This window comes from Somniosus microcephalus, chromosome 1 (assembly GCF_052327205.1).
Source record: "Somniosus microcephalus isolate GS21.2 chromosome 1, FLI_Smic_1.0, whole genome shotgun sequence".
In the NCBI taxonomy this organism is placed as follows: Eukaryota; Metazoa; Chordata; class Chondrichthyes; order Squaliformes; family Somniosidae; genus Somniosus; species Somniosus microcephalus.
In genome coordinates, this window is record NC_140987.1 from 168,726,633 (window position 1) to 168,746,894 (window position 20,262).

Here is a 20,262-nt window from a genome sequence, read left to right on the forward strand (position 1 = left end):
CCTTGTACAACTGCAGCAATACCTCCCTATTTTTATATTCCATCCCCCTAGCAATAAAAGCCAACATTCTTAGAATAAGGGGCTGTCCTTTCAAACTGAGATGAGGAGGAACTTCTTCACTCAGAGAGTAGTAAATCTATGGAATTTGCTACCCCAGAGAGCTGTGGAAGCTGCAACATTAAATAAATTTAAAATGGAGATAGACATTTTCCTAGCAGATAAGGGAATTAGGGGTTACGGGGAGAGGGCAGGGAAGTGGACGTGAGTCTAGATTCAGATCAGCCATGATCCTATTGAATGGCGGAGCAGGCCCGAGGGGCCGTATGGCCTACTCCTGCTCCTATTTCTTATGTTCTTATGTTCTTATGTTCAGTTCATCCACCTTATTTTTAAGACTCCTTGCATTAAAATAAATGCCATTCAGCCTTGCCCTACTCCCTTGTGCCATTACATATTTGCTCTGCCTTCCAGTCGGACTTGTTTTTTCCCCTGCCAAGTTAGTTTAAACCCCCCCGAACAGTGCTAGCAAACCTCCCCGCAAGGATATTTGTCCCGTTCTGGTTCAGGTGCAACTTGTCCGACTTGTACAAGTCCCAACCTCCCCAGAAGCAGGCCCAGTGATCCAGGAAACTAAAGCCCTCCCTCCTGCACCAACTCTTTAGCCACGCATTCATCTGCTCTATCTTCCTATTCCTATACTCACTAGCACGTGGCACCGGGAGCAATCCAGAGATTACAACCTTTGAGGTCCTGCTCTTTAATCTGCTACCTAACTCCCTAAATTCTTGCTGCAGGACCTCATCCCTCTTCCTACCCATGTCATTGGTCCCAATGTGAACCACGACCTCTGACTAATCACCCTCCCCATTCAGAATGCCCTGCAGCCGTTCAGTGACATCCTTGACCCTGGCACCAGGGAGGCAACAAACCATCCTGGAGTCACGTCTACGGCCACAGAAACGCCTATCTGTTCCCCTTACGATAGAATCCCCTACCACTATTGCTCTCCCACTCTTTTTCCTCCCTTCCTGAGCAGCAGAAGCTGATCATCCAAGTTCACTACCCGGTCCCTGCCTTCTCCCCATGCCCCTTGATCCCTTTAGCCTTAAGAAATATATCCAACTCCTTCTTGAATATATTTAATGAATTGGCCTCAACTGCCTTCTATGGTAGTGAACTCCACAGGTTCACCAGACTCTGGGTGAAGAAATTCCTCCTCATTTCTGTCCTAAATGGCCCACCCCTTATCCTTAGACTGTGACCCCTGGTTCTGGACTCCCCGGCCATTGGGAACATCCTTCTTGCATCCAGTCTGTCCAGTCCTGTTAGAATTATATAAGTTTCAATGAGATCCCCTCTCATTCTTCTAAACTCCAGCGAGTACAAGCCCAATCGACCCAATCTCTCCTCATATGTCATTCCTGCCATCCCAGGTATCAGTCTGGTGAATCTTCGCTGAACCTTCTCCATGGCAAGAACATCCTTCCTCAGATAAGGCGACCAAAATTGCACACATTACACAAGGTGTGGTCTCACCAAGGCCCTGTACAACTGCAGCAAGACATACTTGTTCTTGTACTCGAACCCTCTTGCTATGAAGGCCAACATATCATTTGCCTTCTTAACTGCCTGCTGCACCTGCATGCTTACCTTCAGCGACTGGTGCACAAGGACACCCAGGTCTCGTTGCACTTCCCCTTCTCCCAATCTATTGCCGATCAGATAATAATCTGCCTTCCTGTTTTTGCCACCAAAGTGGATAACCTCGCATTTATCCACATTATACTGCATCTGCCATGCATCTGTCCAATCACCCAACCTGTCCAAATCATACTGGAGCTTCTCGGCATCCTCCTCACAGCACACACGCCCACCCAGCTTTGTGTCGTCTGCAAATTTGGAGATATTCCATGCGATCTTTGAATGTTTGCCACTGCCTATCCACCATCAACCTTTTGAGTAACATTCCCCAATCAATCCTACCCAACTCGCACCTCATACCATCCTATTTAAATTCAGGACCCTAGTCTCTGAGTCAACTACCTCACTCTCCATCGTAATGAAGAATTCTATCATATTATGATCGCTCTGACAACAAGATTGCTAATTAATCCTTTCTCATTACATAATACCCAGTCTAAGATGGCAGTTGGAAAGGTTACCTGTAAACATCTGACATGGTTCTCTGACTATATAAGCTGTGTCTTTATGCATTTCTCCACTTCACCTGAAGAAGGAGCATCGCTCCGAAAGCTTGTGATTTCAAATAAAGCTGTTGGACTATAACCTGGTGTTGTGTGACTTCTTACATCAGTCTAAGATGGCCTTGTCTCTAGTTGGTTCCTCGACATATTGGTCCAGGAAACCATCTCGTATGCACTCCAGGAATTCCTCCTCCACAGTATTTTAATTAATTTGGTTAGCTCAATCTATATGTAGATTAAAGTCACCCATGATAACTGTTGTGCCCTTATTGCACGCGTCTCTAATTTCCTGTTTAATGCCATCCCCAACCTCCACATTACTGTTTGGAGGTCTGTATACCACTCCCACTAACGTTTTCTGCCTCATGGCATTTCTCAGTTCTACCCATACAGATTCCATATCATCAGAGCTAATATCCTTCCTTTCAATTGTGTTAATCCCCTCTTTAACCAGCAATGCTTCCCCACCTCCTTTTCCTTTTTGCTTATCTTTCCCGAATATTGAATACCCCTGGATGTTGAGTTCCCAGCCTTGGTCACCCTGGTCATTGGAGCCTTGAATCTCCACCTGGGCAGACCTGTGGCAAAATCCTGCAGCCAAGGACTATGGAGAGGGCCAGGGAGCGAGCACAGCGCTTCTGCGAGCGGGCCTTGAAGGCTCTGGTTGTCGCGGTGGAGCGCAGAAGATCTATTCTGTACCCAGAGTGTGGCAGGAGGCCTTTGCCACGCGAGTACAGAAGAGTGTGGAGGGAGGTGGCTCAGAGAGTCACCTCAAGCAGCATGGTGCTTAGGACCCATCTCCAAAGCAGGAAAAGGTTCAACGACCTCACTCGGGTCATAGAAACATAGAAACATAGAAGATAGGAGCAGGAGTAGGCCATTCGGCCCCTCGAGCCTGCTCCGCCATTCAATGCGATCATGGCTGATCATCCAAATTCAGTACCCAGTCCCTGCTTTCTCCCCATGCCCCTTGATCCCTTTAGCCTTAAGAAATATATCCAACTCCTTCTTGAATATATTTAATGAATTGGCCTCTACTGCCTTCTGTGGTAGAGAATTCCACAGGTTCACCACTCTCTGGGTGAAGAAATTCCTCCTCATCTCAGTCCTAAATGGCTTACCCCTTATCCTCAGACTGTGACCCCTGGTTCTGGACTCACCCGCCATCGGGAACATCCTTCCTGCATCCAGTCTGTCCAGTCCTGTCAGAATTTTATAAGTTTCAATGAGATCCCCCCTCATTCTTCTAAACTCCAGTGAGTACAAGCCCAATCGACCCAATCTCTCCTCATACGTCATTCCTGCCATCCCAGGTATCAGCCTGGTAAATCTTCGCTGAACTCCTTCCATGGCAAGAACAGCCTTCCTCAGATAAGGTGACCAAAACTGCACACAATACTCAAGGTATGGTCTCACCAAGGCCCTGTACAACTGCAGCAAGACATCCTTGTTCCTGTACTCAAACCCTCTCGCTACGAAGGCCAACATACCATTTGCCTTCTTAACCGCCTGCTGCACCTGCATGCTTACCTTCAGCAGCTGGTGCACAAGGACACCCAGGTCTCGTTGCACTTGCCCTTCTCCCAATGTATTGCCATTCAGATAATAATCTGCCTTCCTGTTTTTTTTGCCACCAAAGTGGATAACCTCACATTTATCCACGTTATATTGCATCTGCCATGCTTCTGCCCAATCACCCAACCCGTCCAAATCATCCTGGAATTTCTTGGCATCCTTCTCACAGCACACACGCCCACCCAGCTTTGTGTCGTCTGCTAACTTGGAGATATTACATCTACTTCCCTCGTCTAGATCATTAATATATATTGTGAATAGCTGGGGTCCAAGGACCGATCCCTGCGGTACCCCACTGGTCACTGCCTGCCACTCGGAAAAAGACCCATTTATTCCAACTCTTTGCTTTCTGTCTGCCAACCAGTTCTCTATCCAAGTCAATACCTTGCCCCCAATCCCATGTGCCTTAACTTTACATGCTAATCTCTTATGTGGGACCTTATCAAAAGCCTTCTGAAAGTCCAAATACACCACATCCACTGGTTCTCCCTTATCTATTTTACAAGTTACATCCTCAAAAAATTCCAGTAGATTAGTCAAGCACGATTTACCTTTTGTAAATCCATGTTGACTTTGTCTGATCCTGTCACTGTTTTCCAAGTGCTCTGCTATTACATCTTTTATAATGGACTCTAGCATTTTCCCCACGACCGATGTCAGGCTTACCGGTCTATAATTCCCCGTTTTCTCTCTGCCACCTTTTTTGAATAGTGGGGTAACATTAGCTACCCTCCAGTCCATGGGAACTGTTCCAGATTCCATCGAATGTTGGAAGATGATCAGCAATGCATCTACTATTTCTAGGGCCACTTCCTTAAGTACCCTAGGATGTAGATTATCAGGCCCTGGTGATTTATCAGCCTTCAATCCCATCAATTTCCCGATCACCATTTCCCTACAAATACTGAATTCTTTCAGTTCCTCCCTTTCATCAGACCCCATGTTCCCCGACATCTCTGGGAGGTTATTTGTTTCCTCCTTTGTGAAGACAGAACCAAAATATGTATTTAATTGGTTTGCCATTTCTTTGTTCCCCATTATAAATTCCCCTGATTCTGACTGCAAGGGACCTACGCTTGACTTCACCAATCTTTTTATCTTCACATATCTATAAAAACTTTTACAGTCAGTTTTTATGTTCCCAGCAAGCTTACTCTCATATTCTATTTTCCCCTTCTTAATTAATCCCTTTGTCCTCCTTTGTTGAATCCTAAACTGCTCCCAATCCTCAGGTTTACTGCTTTTTCTGGCCAATTTATATGTCCTCTTCTTGGATCTTATGCTATCCCTAATTGCCCTTGTTAGCCATGGTTGAGTCACCTTTTTTGTTTTATTTTTATGCCAAACTGGGATGAACAAATTCTGTAGTTCATCCATGCGGTCTTTGAATGTTTGCCATTCGTCAGGGTGAGTGCCTTTTTTTCAAAACCTCTCCTCCCTCCATCTCAACCTCACTTTATGGCCAGATGGTCTTAAAAGCCACAATGCCCAACACTCATCCAACACCTTGGCCCTTTCATCAAACACACACGCAGATTCCACACTTTGCATACAGTAAGGGCTATTCAACTATGGCAGGCATTTCGGGCAAGACCATGGCTGCATACAGTAAGGGCTATTCAACTATTGCAGGCATTTCAGGCAAGACCATGGCTGCATACAGTAAGGGCTATTCAACTATGGCAGGCATTTCAGGCAAGACCATGACTGCATACAGTAAGGGCTATTCAACTATGGCAGGCATTTCAGGCAAGACCATGGCTGCATACAGTAAGGTCTATTCAACTATGGCAGGCATTTCAGGCAAGACCACGGCTGTATATTTACTCAGATGCCGTCCTTTTTCTTGCAGGCCAAGCTGTCTCATAATAGGAGACAGCAGCAATGGACTGGTGGAGGGCGGCCTGAGCTGTAACCCCTCAGCGATCTTGAGGTGCGCGTCCAGAGTATTGTGGTAAGCCGGGTGATTGGTCCCGTCGCCACTGGAGATGCCGACCCCGTTCTGGACAGCAATGGTAAGGTCATCACCTTTTTGTCCTCTCTCCTTCCACTTGTTCCTCACAACACCAGCCTTTGACACTTTCAATCCAAATTACTAAATCGCTGCACTCATGCCTCCCTTGCTGCCACCCTGTCCTCACGCTAAAGCCACTCTTGTACCTCCCTGCTTTCAGATGGTGATTCACCAGGTAAGGAGACAGGCCCTCAAGCTGCCAGTGGGAGTGAAGCTGAAGGCGAGGAGGAAGAGGAAGCCGGAGCATCAGCACCACCCTCTCCTCAGGAAGCCCATGCCCACACTGGGAACACGCCTTCCCTGGAGGGGAGGATGGGGGAATGGTCTGATGAGGGTGAAGCTCCAGGACCCAGCGGGCTGCAGCAATGCGATGGGGGTAGGGAAGCTCAGGGGCCTTCTCCCCGGAGGGAGAGTATGCCATTGAGTCCTGCTGCACTGGACGCAGAGGAGGAGTGGGTCCTCGCTGAAATGAGTGCCCAGGCGGAGCGCAGGCACACTGAGCTCATGGCTGCAGTGGCAAAGGTTCCCAAATCCATTGAATCACTGGCAAGGAGTGTGGAGCACTTCGCTGTAGCACAGGCGGCTGCCACGCAAATGCTTAGTGCTGCAATGCAGTCAGTGGCTGGTCTCATGCAGATGCAGATTGAGGCCACGCGAGCACTGACTGCTGCCACCCTCGCTGGATCGGGCACATTTCCCCGGGACTCTCACCGCGCCGCAGCAGGCCAGCAATCTGTGCTGCATCAGATTGCTCCGGATGCTGAAGTGCTGCCCCGTGGGAGTGCCAGTGTGTCGGTCGAGCAGGGAGTTGCTGTCCTCTCTCAAGATGACAGCATTCCTGCTGCCACCACTGGCACTTCTCCACTGCAGTTGCCACCTCCTGTAGGACAGACTGCTGCCGCCCATGCAGAGTTGGTGCAGTCTGCAGCCGAGCCCGCCAAGCCCAGAGCTGGTCCAGGCCGTCTTTCAAGGGCATCTGCAGTCTCAGGTTGTGACAATCAGCAGCCTTCCACCAGCCTTGCTCCAGCCACTGGGGTCCCATTATGGAGGAGCTGCAGGGTGGGAAGGGGGGAATTTTGCAAGGGAAGGAGATCACCCTCGAAGGGCAAAAAGTAGGAGGTGTGACAAAATGTTTTTCATTGTTTTATTAAAGGTTCGTGGTCAAATTTTTGTTACTGTTTTGGACATTGTCTCCAGGTTGTGAGAGCCAGTTATGTTAATGACTGTTTTTTTTTGTGTTTCTTTCTATTAGCTTGTCATGCGGAAATGAGGCACACAGAGTTTGTCAAATAAAGAAGTTTCTGTATTCAAAATGTACATGTTTGGTCTTTGCAATCATTGTTACCTTGACCGGCTTAGGGGTTGCGGGATGGTTTCATTCAGTTTGTTTGAATGGCAGAAGCCATTTCCTCAGAGGGGGCCTAGAAGCGACTTGCTATGAGCCTTTGACGGATGGCCCTTCCACTTTGTACATTGTGTGCCTCCCTCCCACCTTGGTGCTGCTGATGATCATCCTCCTCATCTTCCTCCTCCTCTTCCTCCTCCTCCTCTGCTGGTGCTCCAATGCCTGGTGGCATTGGCTGGGTCCTGAGGATTGCAAGGTTATGCAGCATGCAGCACACAACAACGAAGTGGGAGACTCGCTCAGGCGAGTACTGAAGGGCTCCTCCAGAATGGTCCAGACAGCGGAACCATTGCTTGAGCACGGCGATTGTCTGCTCAGCAATGTTCCTGGTAGCTTGATGGCTCTTGTTGTATCGCAGCTCAGCAGGGGTGTTGGGCGTATGGAGTGGTGTCATCAGCCAGGTGCTCAGAGGATATCCCTTGTCCCCGAGAAGCCAACCTCCTGGGTGATGCGGTGCCTGGAAAAGGTCTGCCACAGAAGTCTGGCATAGGATGAAGGCATCGTGGCTGCTGCCAGGAAAGTGGGCATTGACAGCAAGTATCAGCTGTCTGTGGTCACAGACCAACTGAACGTTTAAGAAATGGAAGCCCTTTCGGTTGCGGAAATCCTTGGCATTCTCTTGCGGTGCATGCAAAGCCACAAGTGTGCAGTCAATGGCACCCTGCACCATGGGGAAGCCCGCTATCATCGCAAAGCCCGTTGCGTGTTCTTGCTGTTTGTCCGGGGTCATGGGGAAAGAGATGTACTCTCGTCTCCTTTTAAAGAGGGCATTTGTGACCTGATGGATGCAGCAATGCACCGCAAACTGGGAGATATTGGCGATGTCCCCAGTAGCTGATTAAAATGAGACGGTGGCATAAAAGTTGAGAGCCACTGTTATCTTCACTGCCACCGACAGAGACATCCTGCTCCTCAGTTGAGGCTGCAGATCTGGCTGAAGCAGGTGGCAGAGCTCAGTGACCACCTCTTTGCTGAAGCGCAGCCTTCGCAAACACTGCTCCTCAGACATATTAACGTAGGAGAACTGTTGGCGAGAAACCCTGGGAGGGTAAGGTCTCCTGTACAGAGGCCTGTTGGCCCTCCTCCGTCTGGCCATGATTGCCACTCTCTCTCTGTGCCCTCCGAATGTGATGAATAAGGACGACGTTCCCATCCATTGCAGCCCCCATAGTATCTAGGCAATCAAAGTTATGAAGGTCAAAAACCAAAGTACCTGCAAAGTTATGGTCAGAAGCCAAAACTACCTCAGACAGCGTTGACTCAATGCAGAAGTCTCTCTTTCTCTCTTTGTCTCTCTCAAAATCTCTCTCTCTCTCTCAGAACGAGTGGTGCAAAAATGGCTACCACACAGAAGCCAGGAAGAGGCCCCCTTTAAATAGCGTCCCCCCAGCTCCACAGTGACTTGGAAGCGTTCCAGGCAACCTGTCGTTAGGTGCGCCAGGCGGAAAGGAGGGGGGCGCCACTCAATTTCCGTTCTGGGGCGTCACAAGTGCGTTGCACTCTCGAATGACGTCAAGATCTGCGTGCGCAGGAGATTGGGCGGTATTGTTTAGCGCCGCCGCAAAATGTCCGGTCAATTTCATGAGCGGCGCAGATATCGCCGCACCCGGGCGCTAGTTGCTTTGTGCCCCACTTGGCACCCTCTTAAGGCACTAATGGGAGGCGCAACCAACTGAATTTTCCCCCCAAAGAGTCTGCAAAGGGATATAGATAGACTAAGTGAGTAGGCAGTAAGGTGGCAAATGGAGAATAATGTAGGGAAATGTGAGGTTATTCATTTTGGTAGGAAGAATAGAAAAACAGAATATTTTTCAAATGTTGGTGTTCATAGAGATTTGGGTGTCCTCGTGCAAGAAACACAGAAAACTAACATGCAGGTACAGCAAGCAATAAGGAAGGCAAATGGCATTTTGGCCTTTATTGCAAGGGGTTGAAGTATAAGAGTAAGGAAGTCTTGCTACAATTGTACAGGGCCTTGGTGAGACCACATCTGGAGAACTGTGCAGAGTTCTGGTGTCCTTATCTAAGGAAGGATATACTTGCCTTGGAGGCGGTGCAACGAAGGTTCACTAGATTGATTCCTGGGATGAGAAGGCTGTCCTATGATGAGAGATTGTGTAGAATGGGCCTATACTCTCTGGAGTTTAGAAGAATGAGAGGTGATCTCATTGAAACATACAAGATTCTGAAGGGGATTGACAGGGTAGATGCTGAGAGATTGTTCCGCATGGCTGGAGTGTCTAGAACCAGGGGGCATAGTCTAAGGATAAGGGGTAGGCCATTTAAGACTGAGATGAGGAGGAATTTCTTCACTCAGAGGGTTGTGAATCTTTGGAAATCTCTGCCCCAGAGGGCTGTGAATGCTGAGTCTTTGAGTATATTGAAGGCTGAGATAGATAGATTTTTGGACTCTAGGGGAATCAAGGGATATGGAGATCGGGCGGGAAAGTGGAGTTGAGGTCGATGATCAGCCATGATCTTATTGAATGGTGGAGCAGGCTCGAGGGGCCGAATGGCCTACTCCTGCTTCTATTTCTTATGTTCTTATGACTAGTGGGTTGTCTTATGTTCTTAAAAGTTTCAGGACAGCATATCCTGGACCACTGTAGAAATGCATCACCAATTTTGTGTTTTCAACATTGAGATTTTCCCCTTCAAATGTTGATGTGCTTGTTTGATTTTCTTCAATACAAATGAAGGAACGCTGGGTATAAGTTATGTTGGCAGGTTGTTACAAAGCCTATGTACCTGTATCTTCTTGTTTTCATACGTCAATGGCTTATAATGAGACCTATTCTTGAGTTGTCAGCTTCTTAAAAGCTGTTGGTTAATTTTTGCTTGTTTTTTAGGTTGGCCAGTATTACATAGGATTACATAGGATATACGGCACAGTGGCATAATGGTTAGCACTGTGATGTGCCTCAATAATCCCGAGACTCGATGTTAGCGAAACAAAACAAGGCTTTTATTAACTTAGAAGATAACACGCAGTGGAGAGAGGTATCTTCCCTGGAGGTCTGCAGTACTGGCTGTGAGGCCAGACTGAGCTGGCTTACATAGAGGCCAGGTATGGGCGGAGCCCTACACACAACACATTCCATACATTCCAATGCACAATACAATGGTGAGGAGAAACCTGAAACCAACCACAGTCACAGGCAATACAATGGTAAGGGGGAACCTGAAACCAACCATAGTCACAGGCAGTGATGAATGGAATATTTCATCACATTCACCCCTTCTATAGATTTAGTCTGTTCGGGGGTTTGGTAGTCCTCTGCGACCGACGTGGCTGTTGTGGTGTCGCGGGTGTCGGCTGGGTGTCCCCGGTGGCCTCCTGGGTCTCTGCCGGGGGTGCCGCCAGGGTTGTTGAAGGGGTAGTTGGTGGGGGTGCCGTTGGTCGATGTTCTTCTGGGGGTGATGAAAGAGTAGTGGGTGGGTAAGAGTTGCTGTGGTCGTTGTTGCTGCTATTGCCGTGGTTGTTGTCGTTACCGGCTGGGGCGACGTCTTTTATTGACACGGTGTCCTCCCTTCCGTCGGCGTGCCGGACATACGCGTATTGGGGGTTGGCATGGAGTAGGTGCACTGGCTCCACGAGAGGGTCCGTCTTATGGCCCCTCACATGCCTTCGCACGAATACCGGACCCGGGGTGGAGAGCCATGACGGCATGGATACGCCTGAGGTGGATTTCCGGGGGAAGCTAAACATTCGTTCATGAGGCGTGGCATTAGTGGCAGTACACAATAGCGACCGTATCGAATGGAGCACATCTGAGAGGACTTCCTGCCAGCGGGAGATAGGGAGGCCCTTGGTCCTTAGAGCTAGAGTGACTGCTTTCCATACTGTCCCGTTCTCTCGCTCCACTTGACCGTTACCCCGGGGGTTGTAGCTGGTGGTACGGCTCGTGGCGATACCCCTGGACAGCATGTACTGGCGTAGCTCTTCACTCATGAAGGACGCCCCCCTATCCGTGTGGATGTAGCTCGGCATACCGAACAGGCAGAACAGGCTGTTGAGGCATTTAATGACCGTGGCGCTGGTCATGTCTGGGCAGGGGAAGGCGAATGGGAACCGGGAGTATTCGTCCACAATGTTCAGGAAGTAAACATTGCGGTCGACGGACGGGAGGGGGCCCTTGAAATCTAAGCTGAGCCGCTCAAAGGGCCGTGTAGCTTTGATTAAGTGGGCTCTATCAGGGTGGTAGAACCGAGGCTTGCACTCAGCGAAAGTGCGGAAGTTCCTGGTCAGAGACCGAACTTCCTCAATCGAGTAGGGTAAGTTGCGGGACTTTATGAAGTGGAACAGCCGCGTGACCCCTGGGTGGCAGAGGTCGTTGTGGAGGGTCTGTAGCCGATCCCCGGTGGCGCTGGCACACATCCCTTGTGAGAGGGCATCTGGGGATTCGTTAAGGGCCCCTGGCCGGTAAATGATGTCATACTCGAAGGTGGAGAGCTCGATCCGCCACCTAAGAATCTTATCATTTTTGATCTTCCCCCTCTGTTTATTATTGAACATAAACGCTACCGACCGCTGGTCGGTAAGTAGGGTGAAGCGTTTGCCGGCTAGGTAGTGGCGCCAGTGGCGCACTGCCTCCACGATGGCTTGGGCCTCCTTTTCCATGGAGGAGTGTCTGATCTCGGGCCCTTGGAGGGTCCTCGAGAAGAAAGCTACGGGCCGCCCCGCCTGGTTGAGGGTGGCCGCCAAGGCAAAGTCAGACGCATCACTTTCCACTTGAAATGGAGTGTTCTCGTCCACTGCCTGTAGCGTGGCCCGCTCAATATCCTGCTTAATGCTTTTGAAGGCGGCGTGGGCCTCAGCAGAGAGCGGAAAAGAGGATGCTTTCAAGAGGGGGCGGGCTTTGTCGGAGTAGTTGGGGACCCATTGGGAATAATAAGAAAATAACCCCAGGCACCTTTTCAGGGCTTTGGGAGTGTTGGGCAGGGGCAGCTCCCGTAGGGGGCACAATCGGTCGGGGTCTGGTCCGATTTCCCCATTCTCCACCACGCTGCCTAGTATGCAGAGGCGCGTGGTGTTGAAAACGCACTTGTCCTCGTTGTAGGTGAGGTTGAGTTTTTGTGCGGTTTTCAGGAACCTCTCGAGGTTCGAGTCGTGATCCTGCTGGTTGTGACCGCAGATGGTGACGTTGTCGAGGTAGGGGAAGGTTGCCTGCAAGTGGTGGTCATCGACCATGCGATCCATCTCCCTCTGGAAGACCGAGACCCCATTCGTCACCCCAAAGGGGACTCTGAGGAATTGGTAGAGGCGTCCGTTCGCCTCGAAGGCGGTGTACGGGCGGTCCTCTGGTCTGATAGGGAGCTGGTGGTACGCTGACTTGAGGTCGATGGTGGAGAACACCCGGTATTGGGCGATTTGGTTCACCATTTCTGATATGCGGGGTAGCGGGTAGGCGTCTAGTTGGGTGTACCTGTTGATCGTTTGGCTATAGTCGATCACCATCCGTTTCTTCTCGCTACCCCTTACCACCACCACTTGGGCGCGCCACGGGCTATTGCTGCATTCAATAATGCGCTCTTTCAGGAGCCTGTCTACCTCGGTTGCGATAAACCGCCTGTCCTCCCAGCTGTACCTCCTGCTTTTGGTCGCTATTGGCTGGCAGTTAGGGGTAAGGTTCGCGAATAGCGAAGGCGGCTTTACCTTCAGGGTAGCCAGGCCGCACACTGTGAGGGGCGGCTGGGACCCACCGTACTTGAGCGTGATGCTTTGGTGGTTGCACTGGAAATCCAGGCCCAAGATCACGCTCGCGCATAGATTCTTCATGATTAATACTTTAAAATTATCGTATACAGTCCCGTTAACGGACAATTGTACCGTGCAGTAACCCAGAATGGTCGATGTCTGGGTTTTATCAGCCATAGAGATGGTACCCCGAGTAGGGACCACCTTTAGGGAGAGTTGTCGTGCCAGTTCTGGGTGGATAAAACTCTCCGTGCTTCCACTGTCAATTAAACATTTAACCCCGCACCCGTTTACCTCGATGTCCACCATTGATTTGGATAGCGGGTGGGGCCTGGTCTGGTCCACTGTGACCGATGCCACTGTAGGGCCCTGATCGAGACAAGATGGCGTCCGCGCTGTCTGCTCACAAGATGGCGGACCCCACGAGGTCGGGCAAGATGGCGTCCAAGATGGCCGCTCCCACGGCGCACACGCGGCGGTGGCGGGTCTTGGTTTTCCAGCGGGGTTCCCTCTGCACACCTTCCCAAAGTGCCCCTTCTTACCGCACTTAAAGCAGGTGGTGCCTTTCGCTGGGCACAGGTTTCTGGTGTGCTTTGGCTGCCCGCAGAAGTAGCAGTTGGGTCCCCGACGCATCGCGGCTGTCGTAGGGCTTCTGGGGGGAGAGCGGGGCCCCGACAGTGTCGGGCTGCCGGGCGGGGAAGATGCCTTCCAAGATGGCGGCGCCCTTGGTGCACACGTGGCGGCGTGGACGGCGCGGGCTGAAGAGTAGGCGTCCGAGTTTCTCTGGGCCACATCCAGGGATCGCGCGGTGTCCGCAGCCTGTTTCAGGTCCAATCCCGTTTTTTCCAGCAGTCTTTGCCGGATGTAAGTGGAGCTGAGGCCTGTGATAAAGGCATCGCGAACAAGCTCGTCGGTGTACACTGCGGCTTTTACATCTCGGCACTTGCAGTCTTTGCCAAGCATTTTCAGGGTGCCTAGGAACTCCTCCACCGATTCCCCAGGTCGCTGTGCGCGAGTGGCGAGCAGATGCCTAGCATACACCTCATTCGTAGGCTGCTGGTAATGCGCCTTTAAGATGTCGCAGGCGGCCAGGTACGTGTCGGCGTCTTGGATGAGGGGGTAAACCCGGTGGCTTACCCAATTCCGCAGAATTCCGAGTTTCATACTCGCAGCGTCCGTAGCGTCTTTGACGGCTGCGGAATTGTCCAGGAAGAATTCCATACACATAAACCAGCGTCCGAAGCGTGCTGATGCGTCCGGAGCATGCTGATCCAAATCCAAACGTTCGGGTTTCAGGAGGTGATCCATTGTGTTGAAAAATAAGTTAATAAAATTGATGTGCCTCAATAATCCCGAGACTCGATGTTTGCGAAACAGAACAAGGCTTTTATTAACTTAGAAGATAACACGCAGTGGAGAGAGGTATCTTCCCTGGAGGTCTGCAGTACTGGCTGTGAGGCCAGACTGAGCTGGCTTACATAGAGGCCAGGTATGGGCGGAGCCCTACACACAACACATTCCATACATTCCAATGCACAATACAATGGTGAGGAGAAACCTGAAACCAACCACAGTCACAGGCAATACAATGGTAAGGGGGAACCTGAAACCAACCACAGTCACAGGCAGTGATGAATGGAATATTTCATCACACACTGTTACCTCACAGCGCCAGGGACCCGGGTTCAAATCCGGCCTCGGGTGACTGTCTGTGTGGAGTTTGCACATTCTCCCCGTGTTTGCGTGGGTTTCCGCCGGGTGCTCCGGTTTCCTCCCACAATCCAAAGATGTGCGGGTTAGGTTGATTGGCCATGATAAAAAAATTGGCCCTTAGTGTTAGGGGGGATTAAATACGTGGGGTTACGGGGATAGGGCTTGTGTGGGATGGCTGTCGGTGTAGGGACCGGGTGCGAGGGTTTGGATGATCAGCCATGATCTCGTTGAATGGTGGAGCAGGCTCGAAGGGCCGAATGGCTTACTCCTGCTCCTATCTTCTATGTTTCTAGAAACAGGCCATTTTGCCCAACCAGTCCATGCCGGCATTTATACTCTACTCGTGCCTCCTCCTGTCTTTCCTCATCTAAATCTATCAGCATAAACCTCTATTCCCTTCTTCCTCATATGCTTGTCTAGCCTCCCCTTAAATGCATCTATAGTATTCACTTGAACCACTCCCTGTGGTAGCGAGTTCCACATTCTCACCACTCTTTGGGTAAATAAGTTTCTTCTGAATTCCCTATTAGATTTCTTGGTGACCGCTTTTCCCTTGTGAAAGATTGTTTTGCATCTGTGACAAAGTGTGGCATCTGCAGTGGACTGGGCCAACACCTATGCTACTTCATTATGTAATTAAAATAATCTAGGGATAGAAAATTGATTGCTGATAGTAAGCCATAGCTTTTTGTCTAACAAAGACTACGAGTTCCAGGGTACAAGGTGGCGCTCGAGCTCTCCCGCTGTGGGTGAAAGGTGAAAGGTGAAGGGGCGGCGGCGTCTCCTCGGTTACCGGAGCAGCGCTGGAGAGTGAGCCGGGGTCTGGTGTCAGTCAGGGAGAAAGGGTGGGCAGGGCGAAGGGAGGCAGCCGGGGACAGGCAGCAGGAGGAGGAGGAGCAGGAGGAAGGAGGAGAGGGGACGGGCTCGGGTAAGAGTGACCGTTTACAGAGAGGGAGCGCATCTGGGAACATGTGAAAAGTGTGTGTGAGAGAGAGAGCGGCCCCTGACATCCCGCCGGCTCCAGCTCCACTCCCCGACCCAGTCCGGCATGTTCACTGCTCTTGGCTTCACACCCCGGGCGGCGATTGCCAGCCAATTCTCCCGTTGCTGTTGGTTTGTGTAACGCCGCATTTCTACTGCAGAAAGTGGCAGGTGAGATTATGGCGAACAATGTAACTTTGTGTGGGGTTGTTTTGGCAGAGACAGGCTGCACATCCTCTGTTTGCGGTGAATGATCTCTCTCCTGTGTCCGGGGCAGCATTGTGAGAGGAGCGAGCACCCCTCCTCTCTCTCCTCTCCCGGGCAGGTTAGTCGCTAACGTCCCATAATAGTGCTTTTTTAACTTAGCGATTTTAAATAGCCTATTAACAGTTGGTATTTATAACTGGTGCATATATAAATTTGGTTGATTTCTTTTTCACTTGAGCAAACGTTACATTTGCACCTTTGCTATTGTGAAGAGAGGCGTGCGAAGGATCGTGGCTCAGTCATAAATTCAGACAATTGCACAATTTTCCATATTATACGGTAATAAGTCAAAATATAAAAAGACCCAGAAATGGATCGTTATTTGTTTTTGGTCTTTAGGAATATTTACGAAAGCTTAGTAGTACTATACGTGCGATATGTAAAGTGCGTTGTTATTTAATTAAAGGCCGCTTTTGTTCCTCTTTCAGATTCCACCTCCAGGAACGAGCTCGGCGAACTTGTTTGATCGACGGGATTATTTCTGCGACATTTTATTTAAAGGATATAACCGTTTGCATTGTATACCTTACGACTGTTTCATCAGAAAAGGGCTGGGGTTTCGGAGGTGATGTTACATGTTACCAGCGGGTACATTTTCATTTATCTAGGTATGAGTAAGTGGCACTGTGCAACGGCATCCCCCCTTGCTTGATTAACCAGACTTCAAACTCGACAGATTTTTCGCGGACACTCGGCTGCGTTACACATTTGGCTTTATATCTGGTTTAATCTCTACTTCTCGTTTCAATGCAGCGATGGGTTGCTTTTGCGCTGCACAGGAAGAATTTTATTGCGAAGTTTTGCTTTTAGATGAGACCAAGCTTACCCTAACTACCCAGCAACAAGGAATAAAAGTAAGTTGATCCTAGTCCAGCCATCAAGGCACCTGCTGATTTACTCTGACAGATTAATGTGTACAGTTTGATGATTAATTTATTTTTGTTAAATTCTTTCTTGCTATGATTCTTTTATAACATCTATACTCTCCCTTTACTGGCGATCCAAGAACATGCTAGGAGGTGGTTAGCTGTCTTTGATGTATAGTATTTATATTTAAGGACTCGCCTGTGTTAGATTTTCTGAACTAAGATTTAAACTATTGTCGTGTTATCTTTTTGTTCACTGAGGAGCTAGATCTGGAATAAAATGTTTGTCTGGTAAGGACAGAGTTTACATCCATAGCTAAGGACTTGAAATCAAAGGCAAATTTGTTAGCAGTCGGCCTTGACCAGTCACTGGTGTCCATACTTTGCATTAATTTATTCATCACCCTCGGTTCTGAGGGACTGCCTAAGAAGAAGAATTTATTAATTTTATTTATCCTTTTTACCTACCATATCTTTTCATCTGTTTTCAACAATGTTGATTTTCAAGTTGTGCATTGTACAGACTGACAACAATGACATCTCTGACTTCAATTGATTACTTTCAACATTGCAGCAAGAAGACTGCTGGATTATGATTACCTTATTTGCACTGCCATGTTTGCACTGAATTGATTTGTGGGGCAAAGTCTTCCAATACTGTTAAAATACAGATACATATAAAAAGACAACCCATCCCTCTGGAAATGGATTTCATGCAAGTATGTTGGTATGATATCAGTACCAATAGAATGTAACCAAGTACCTGGTCTGAGATATGATCAAGCTAGTTGATCTCTCTTGCGTGTCTCCAGGCAACAGAATATACCAGTGTGGTAACTTTGAGTTACCATGGTGATGACCCTGTTCCATACCTGTGCCATTAGAATTCACAATGTAGCAGTGTAAATGCAGACTTTATGGTATTAGCTGGAGTAAGGCTACTGGAGTCACTCTGGGTACCAGCTGAAACAAGATGTTAGTTATTACCAGTTTATTACTATTACTGTGATACTATTGACAAATGTCAGGAATTGCTTCTGAATCTCGGGACACTGAAAAGCAAATTATATGAAAGAGATGCACGTTATAATCTCTGTGACATAATGGTTCTTTTCAACTACTATGATTATTTGTATGCTTGGAACATGTCATTAGTACTATATGTAATATGTCATGCTGCTATTAATTTTTCACTGCTTACATTCAGTGAAAATAATACGTTGTACCATACAGTAATATTAGTAGTATGTAGCAATATTAGTACTATAAATAATATGTCAGAGTCTGGAGGCACATCTTAAATTTGGGAATAAATTATTGTATCATTTGAGAATTATATCAATTAGGAATGAATTAAATTGGATTAGGAATTCTTTACAATGTTAGAGAACCAGAAAGTGCAAAGATTGGTTATTGATTTAATATGTAGTTGGTGCCTCACCTGGTTGAGCATGGGCAATTACTATCTGGGTAAAACAATTAACATATAATTTGGGGAAAAAATGTGGTAGAAATTACTTTTGCCAATGTTATCATATTAATGCTTGATGCACTTGCACCAAAGAGTAAATTTAATGGGCTTCATGCCCTGTGGAAATGTTTGCTCAGTTGGAACATGGATCGGAGAATCTGGTGTGTAGGTTAGTGCATCTAATTCACAGAGCTCGTAGTTTCCTGTAATTAATATTGATGATCTAGAAGATTAGGATGGGCACAAATTGGGCACTCTGGCTCGTGTGCCCAGTTCTCTGATCTATGCTCAAACGAGGCTCTATGCAGGACTATGAACTTGCTGAATTTAGCCTCCAATTCCTCTCTCCGTTTGTTTAATGGGTTAACGTTTCTATTTAAGTAGAGAGAAGGATTTGGTGTGAGCATAATTGTGTTTAGATATAATGTAGTTAGTTGACAGTTATTTCTACCTTACTATGCATTAAATTAATCATTATAGTTTTTGTACAAACAATTTAAAAAAAACTATATATATAACTGTATAAATATAAATAATTTGGAATTTAATCCTTTTAAAAATGTACTTAAACGCTTATTTGTCTTTTTCTTCTTTATTTCTTGGTCACCCAATGCCACCACCCATTTGCCACTAAAAGGTTACATGTAGACAGACAATCTGTTGCCAGTCCTCTTCTGCTGCCCTGCAGTTAGTGATTAGGAGCTTTATGAAAACAGTTTGGACAAGTGGCCCAGTAGACTTTCTTTCCCTGCTATGGAGCACCTGGCTTCTGTTCACTGCATCCTTTTTGGTGCGATTAAACCTAGTTTTGTGAGAAGTCGTAGGTGTAGTCCCACTATGTATCATAGAATGTTGGAGAGCCATCATACATCAATTACTATTTTGCCCAGTTAAAACTTCAAAGAACTCAACTGTTAATCAGATAGCCTGATAGTGACTTTCAAAGAAAATTATACTAGCTGAAGTGTTTATTGTGTTTTGAAGTATGATCCTAAAGCATGTTTGTTCCTTCTCGTTTAGTAAGATTCATAATCTCAGAGTTATCTTGGTGAGGAGGACTCAATGATGCTCCAGATGGAAATAGTGGTCTGAATTTATTAAATGTATATCTCCCAAGGCATTGCTTACTGTAAAGCAGAATATACCATCTTATAAGAGCAGGAACATTATTCCAAGCACTCCACCATATAAATTGGTTAAGGAGATATAAGAGTTATTCAGTGGTCCCAAGCTTTCAGTGACGATCTATGCTCACAGGCAGTGCTGGTTGGAGAATCAGGGCTACAGTGTTGTAGTACTATCTCTGATTCATGCTCAAAGAGGCAGCTCCCTATTGGGTGTGTGGGATTGTGGAATTGCCCCGATAGATATATCATTCAAATTCCTTTTGATTTGTGTGCTGATTTTGAAGAAAAAAATATGGATTTTGCTGGCAAGATTTAATTTGGTGAATCATCGCATAAATATTGGGATTTACATAGGTGTAAGGTGGGAATGGAAAAAACATAGAGAAATTATATAGTGCTCTAGCCAAATATTAAAAGTGCACTGAAAGATATGTTGGTGACTGATGGTTATTTGTGTCTTTGACATGGATGTGCAATATAAATAGAGAAGGATAACAAAAGGAGCATTGTGTAATTCTCACTTGTTGATGTTAAGATCTGAAAGTACAGCAGAGGGTAGGTAAAGCTTGTCACAAGTGGAGAGATAGTGGTTAGGCATTTAACAGACAATTGCGCCATTGTTTCAAAGAGATGTACAATCTCAAGTATTGGCATTCAAGACAGAGCGGTACTACAGTAATCTGGTACAGCTGACAACTAAGTTCCCTACTCTGACTATGCTTTCTCTGTTACTGTTTTGTTTCATTGAGACGTGGTGATTCTGTTTTGCGTGGGATGTTATTTTGTCAGAATTTGTGGTTATCTCACGAAAGAAAACTCACATATTGGCTACTCCAAGAGAGCTAGTGGCATCAAGAGCCAGATGGAGCTTGAAGACCACCATTGACTCAGTCAGCGGTTGGCGCTCTGTCGAGGATTGACTGGTTTGTTGTGTTGGTCTC

General features: G+C 47.7%; 1 protein-coding gene across 10 annotated transcripts in view; it reads left to right on the forward strand.

The window, feature by feature from the left end:
• The first annotated feature begins 15,443 nt into the window (after positions 1 to 15,443).
• epb41l4a (erythrocyte membrane protein band 4.1 like 4A) overlaps positions 15,444 to 20,262 on the forward strand; it is a 474,019-nt gene continuing 469,200 nt past the window's right edge. For 4 of the 10 annotated variants that reach the window (XM_085987231.1, XM_085987245.1, XM_085987301.1 and 1 more), the window contains exons 1-3: positions 15,466 to 15,761; positions 16,286 to 16,465; positions 16,611 to 16,711. In XM_085987231.1, coding sequence (XP_085843357.1) covers positions 16,426 to 16,465; positions 16,611 to 16,711 — 141 coding nt within the window. In that variant the 5' untranslated portion in view covers positions 15,466 to 15,761; positions 16,286 to 16,425. Of the gene's footprint in view, positions 15,762 to 16,285; positions 16,466 to 16,610; positions 16,712 to 20,262 lie in introns of all 10 variants that reach the window. The other 6 variants (XM_085987237.1, XR_015078320.1, XM_085987283.1 and 3 more) reach the window with 6 other exon arrangements.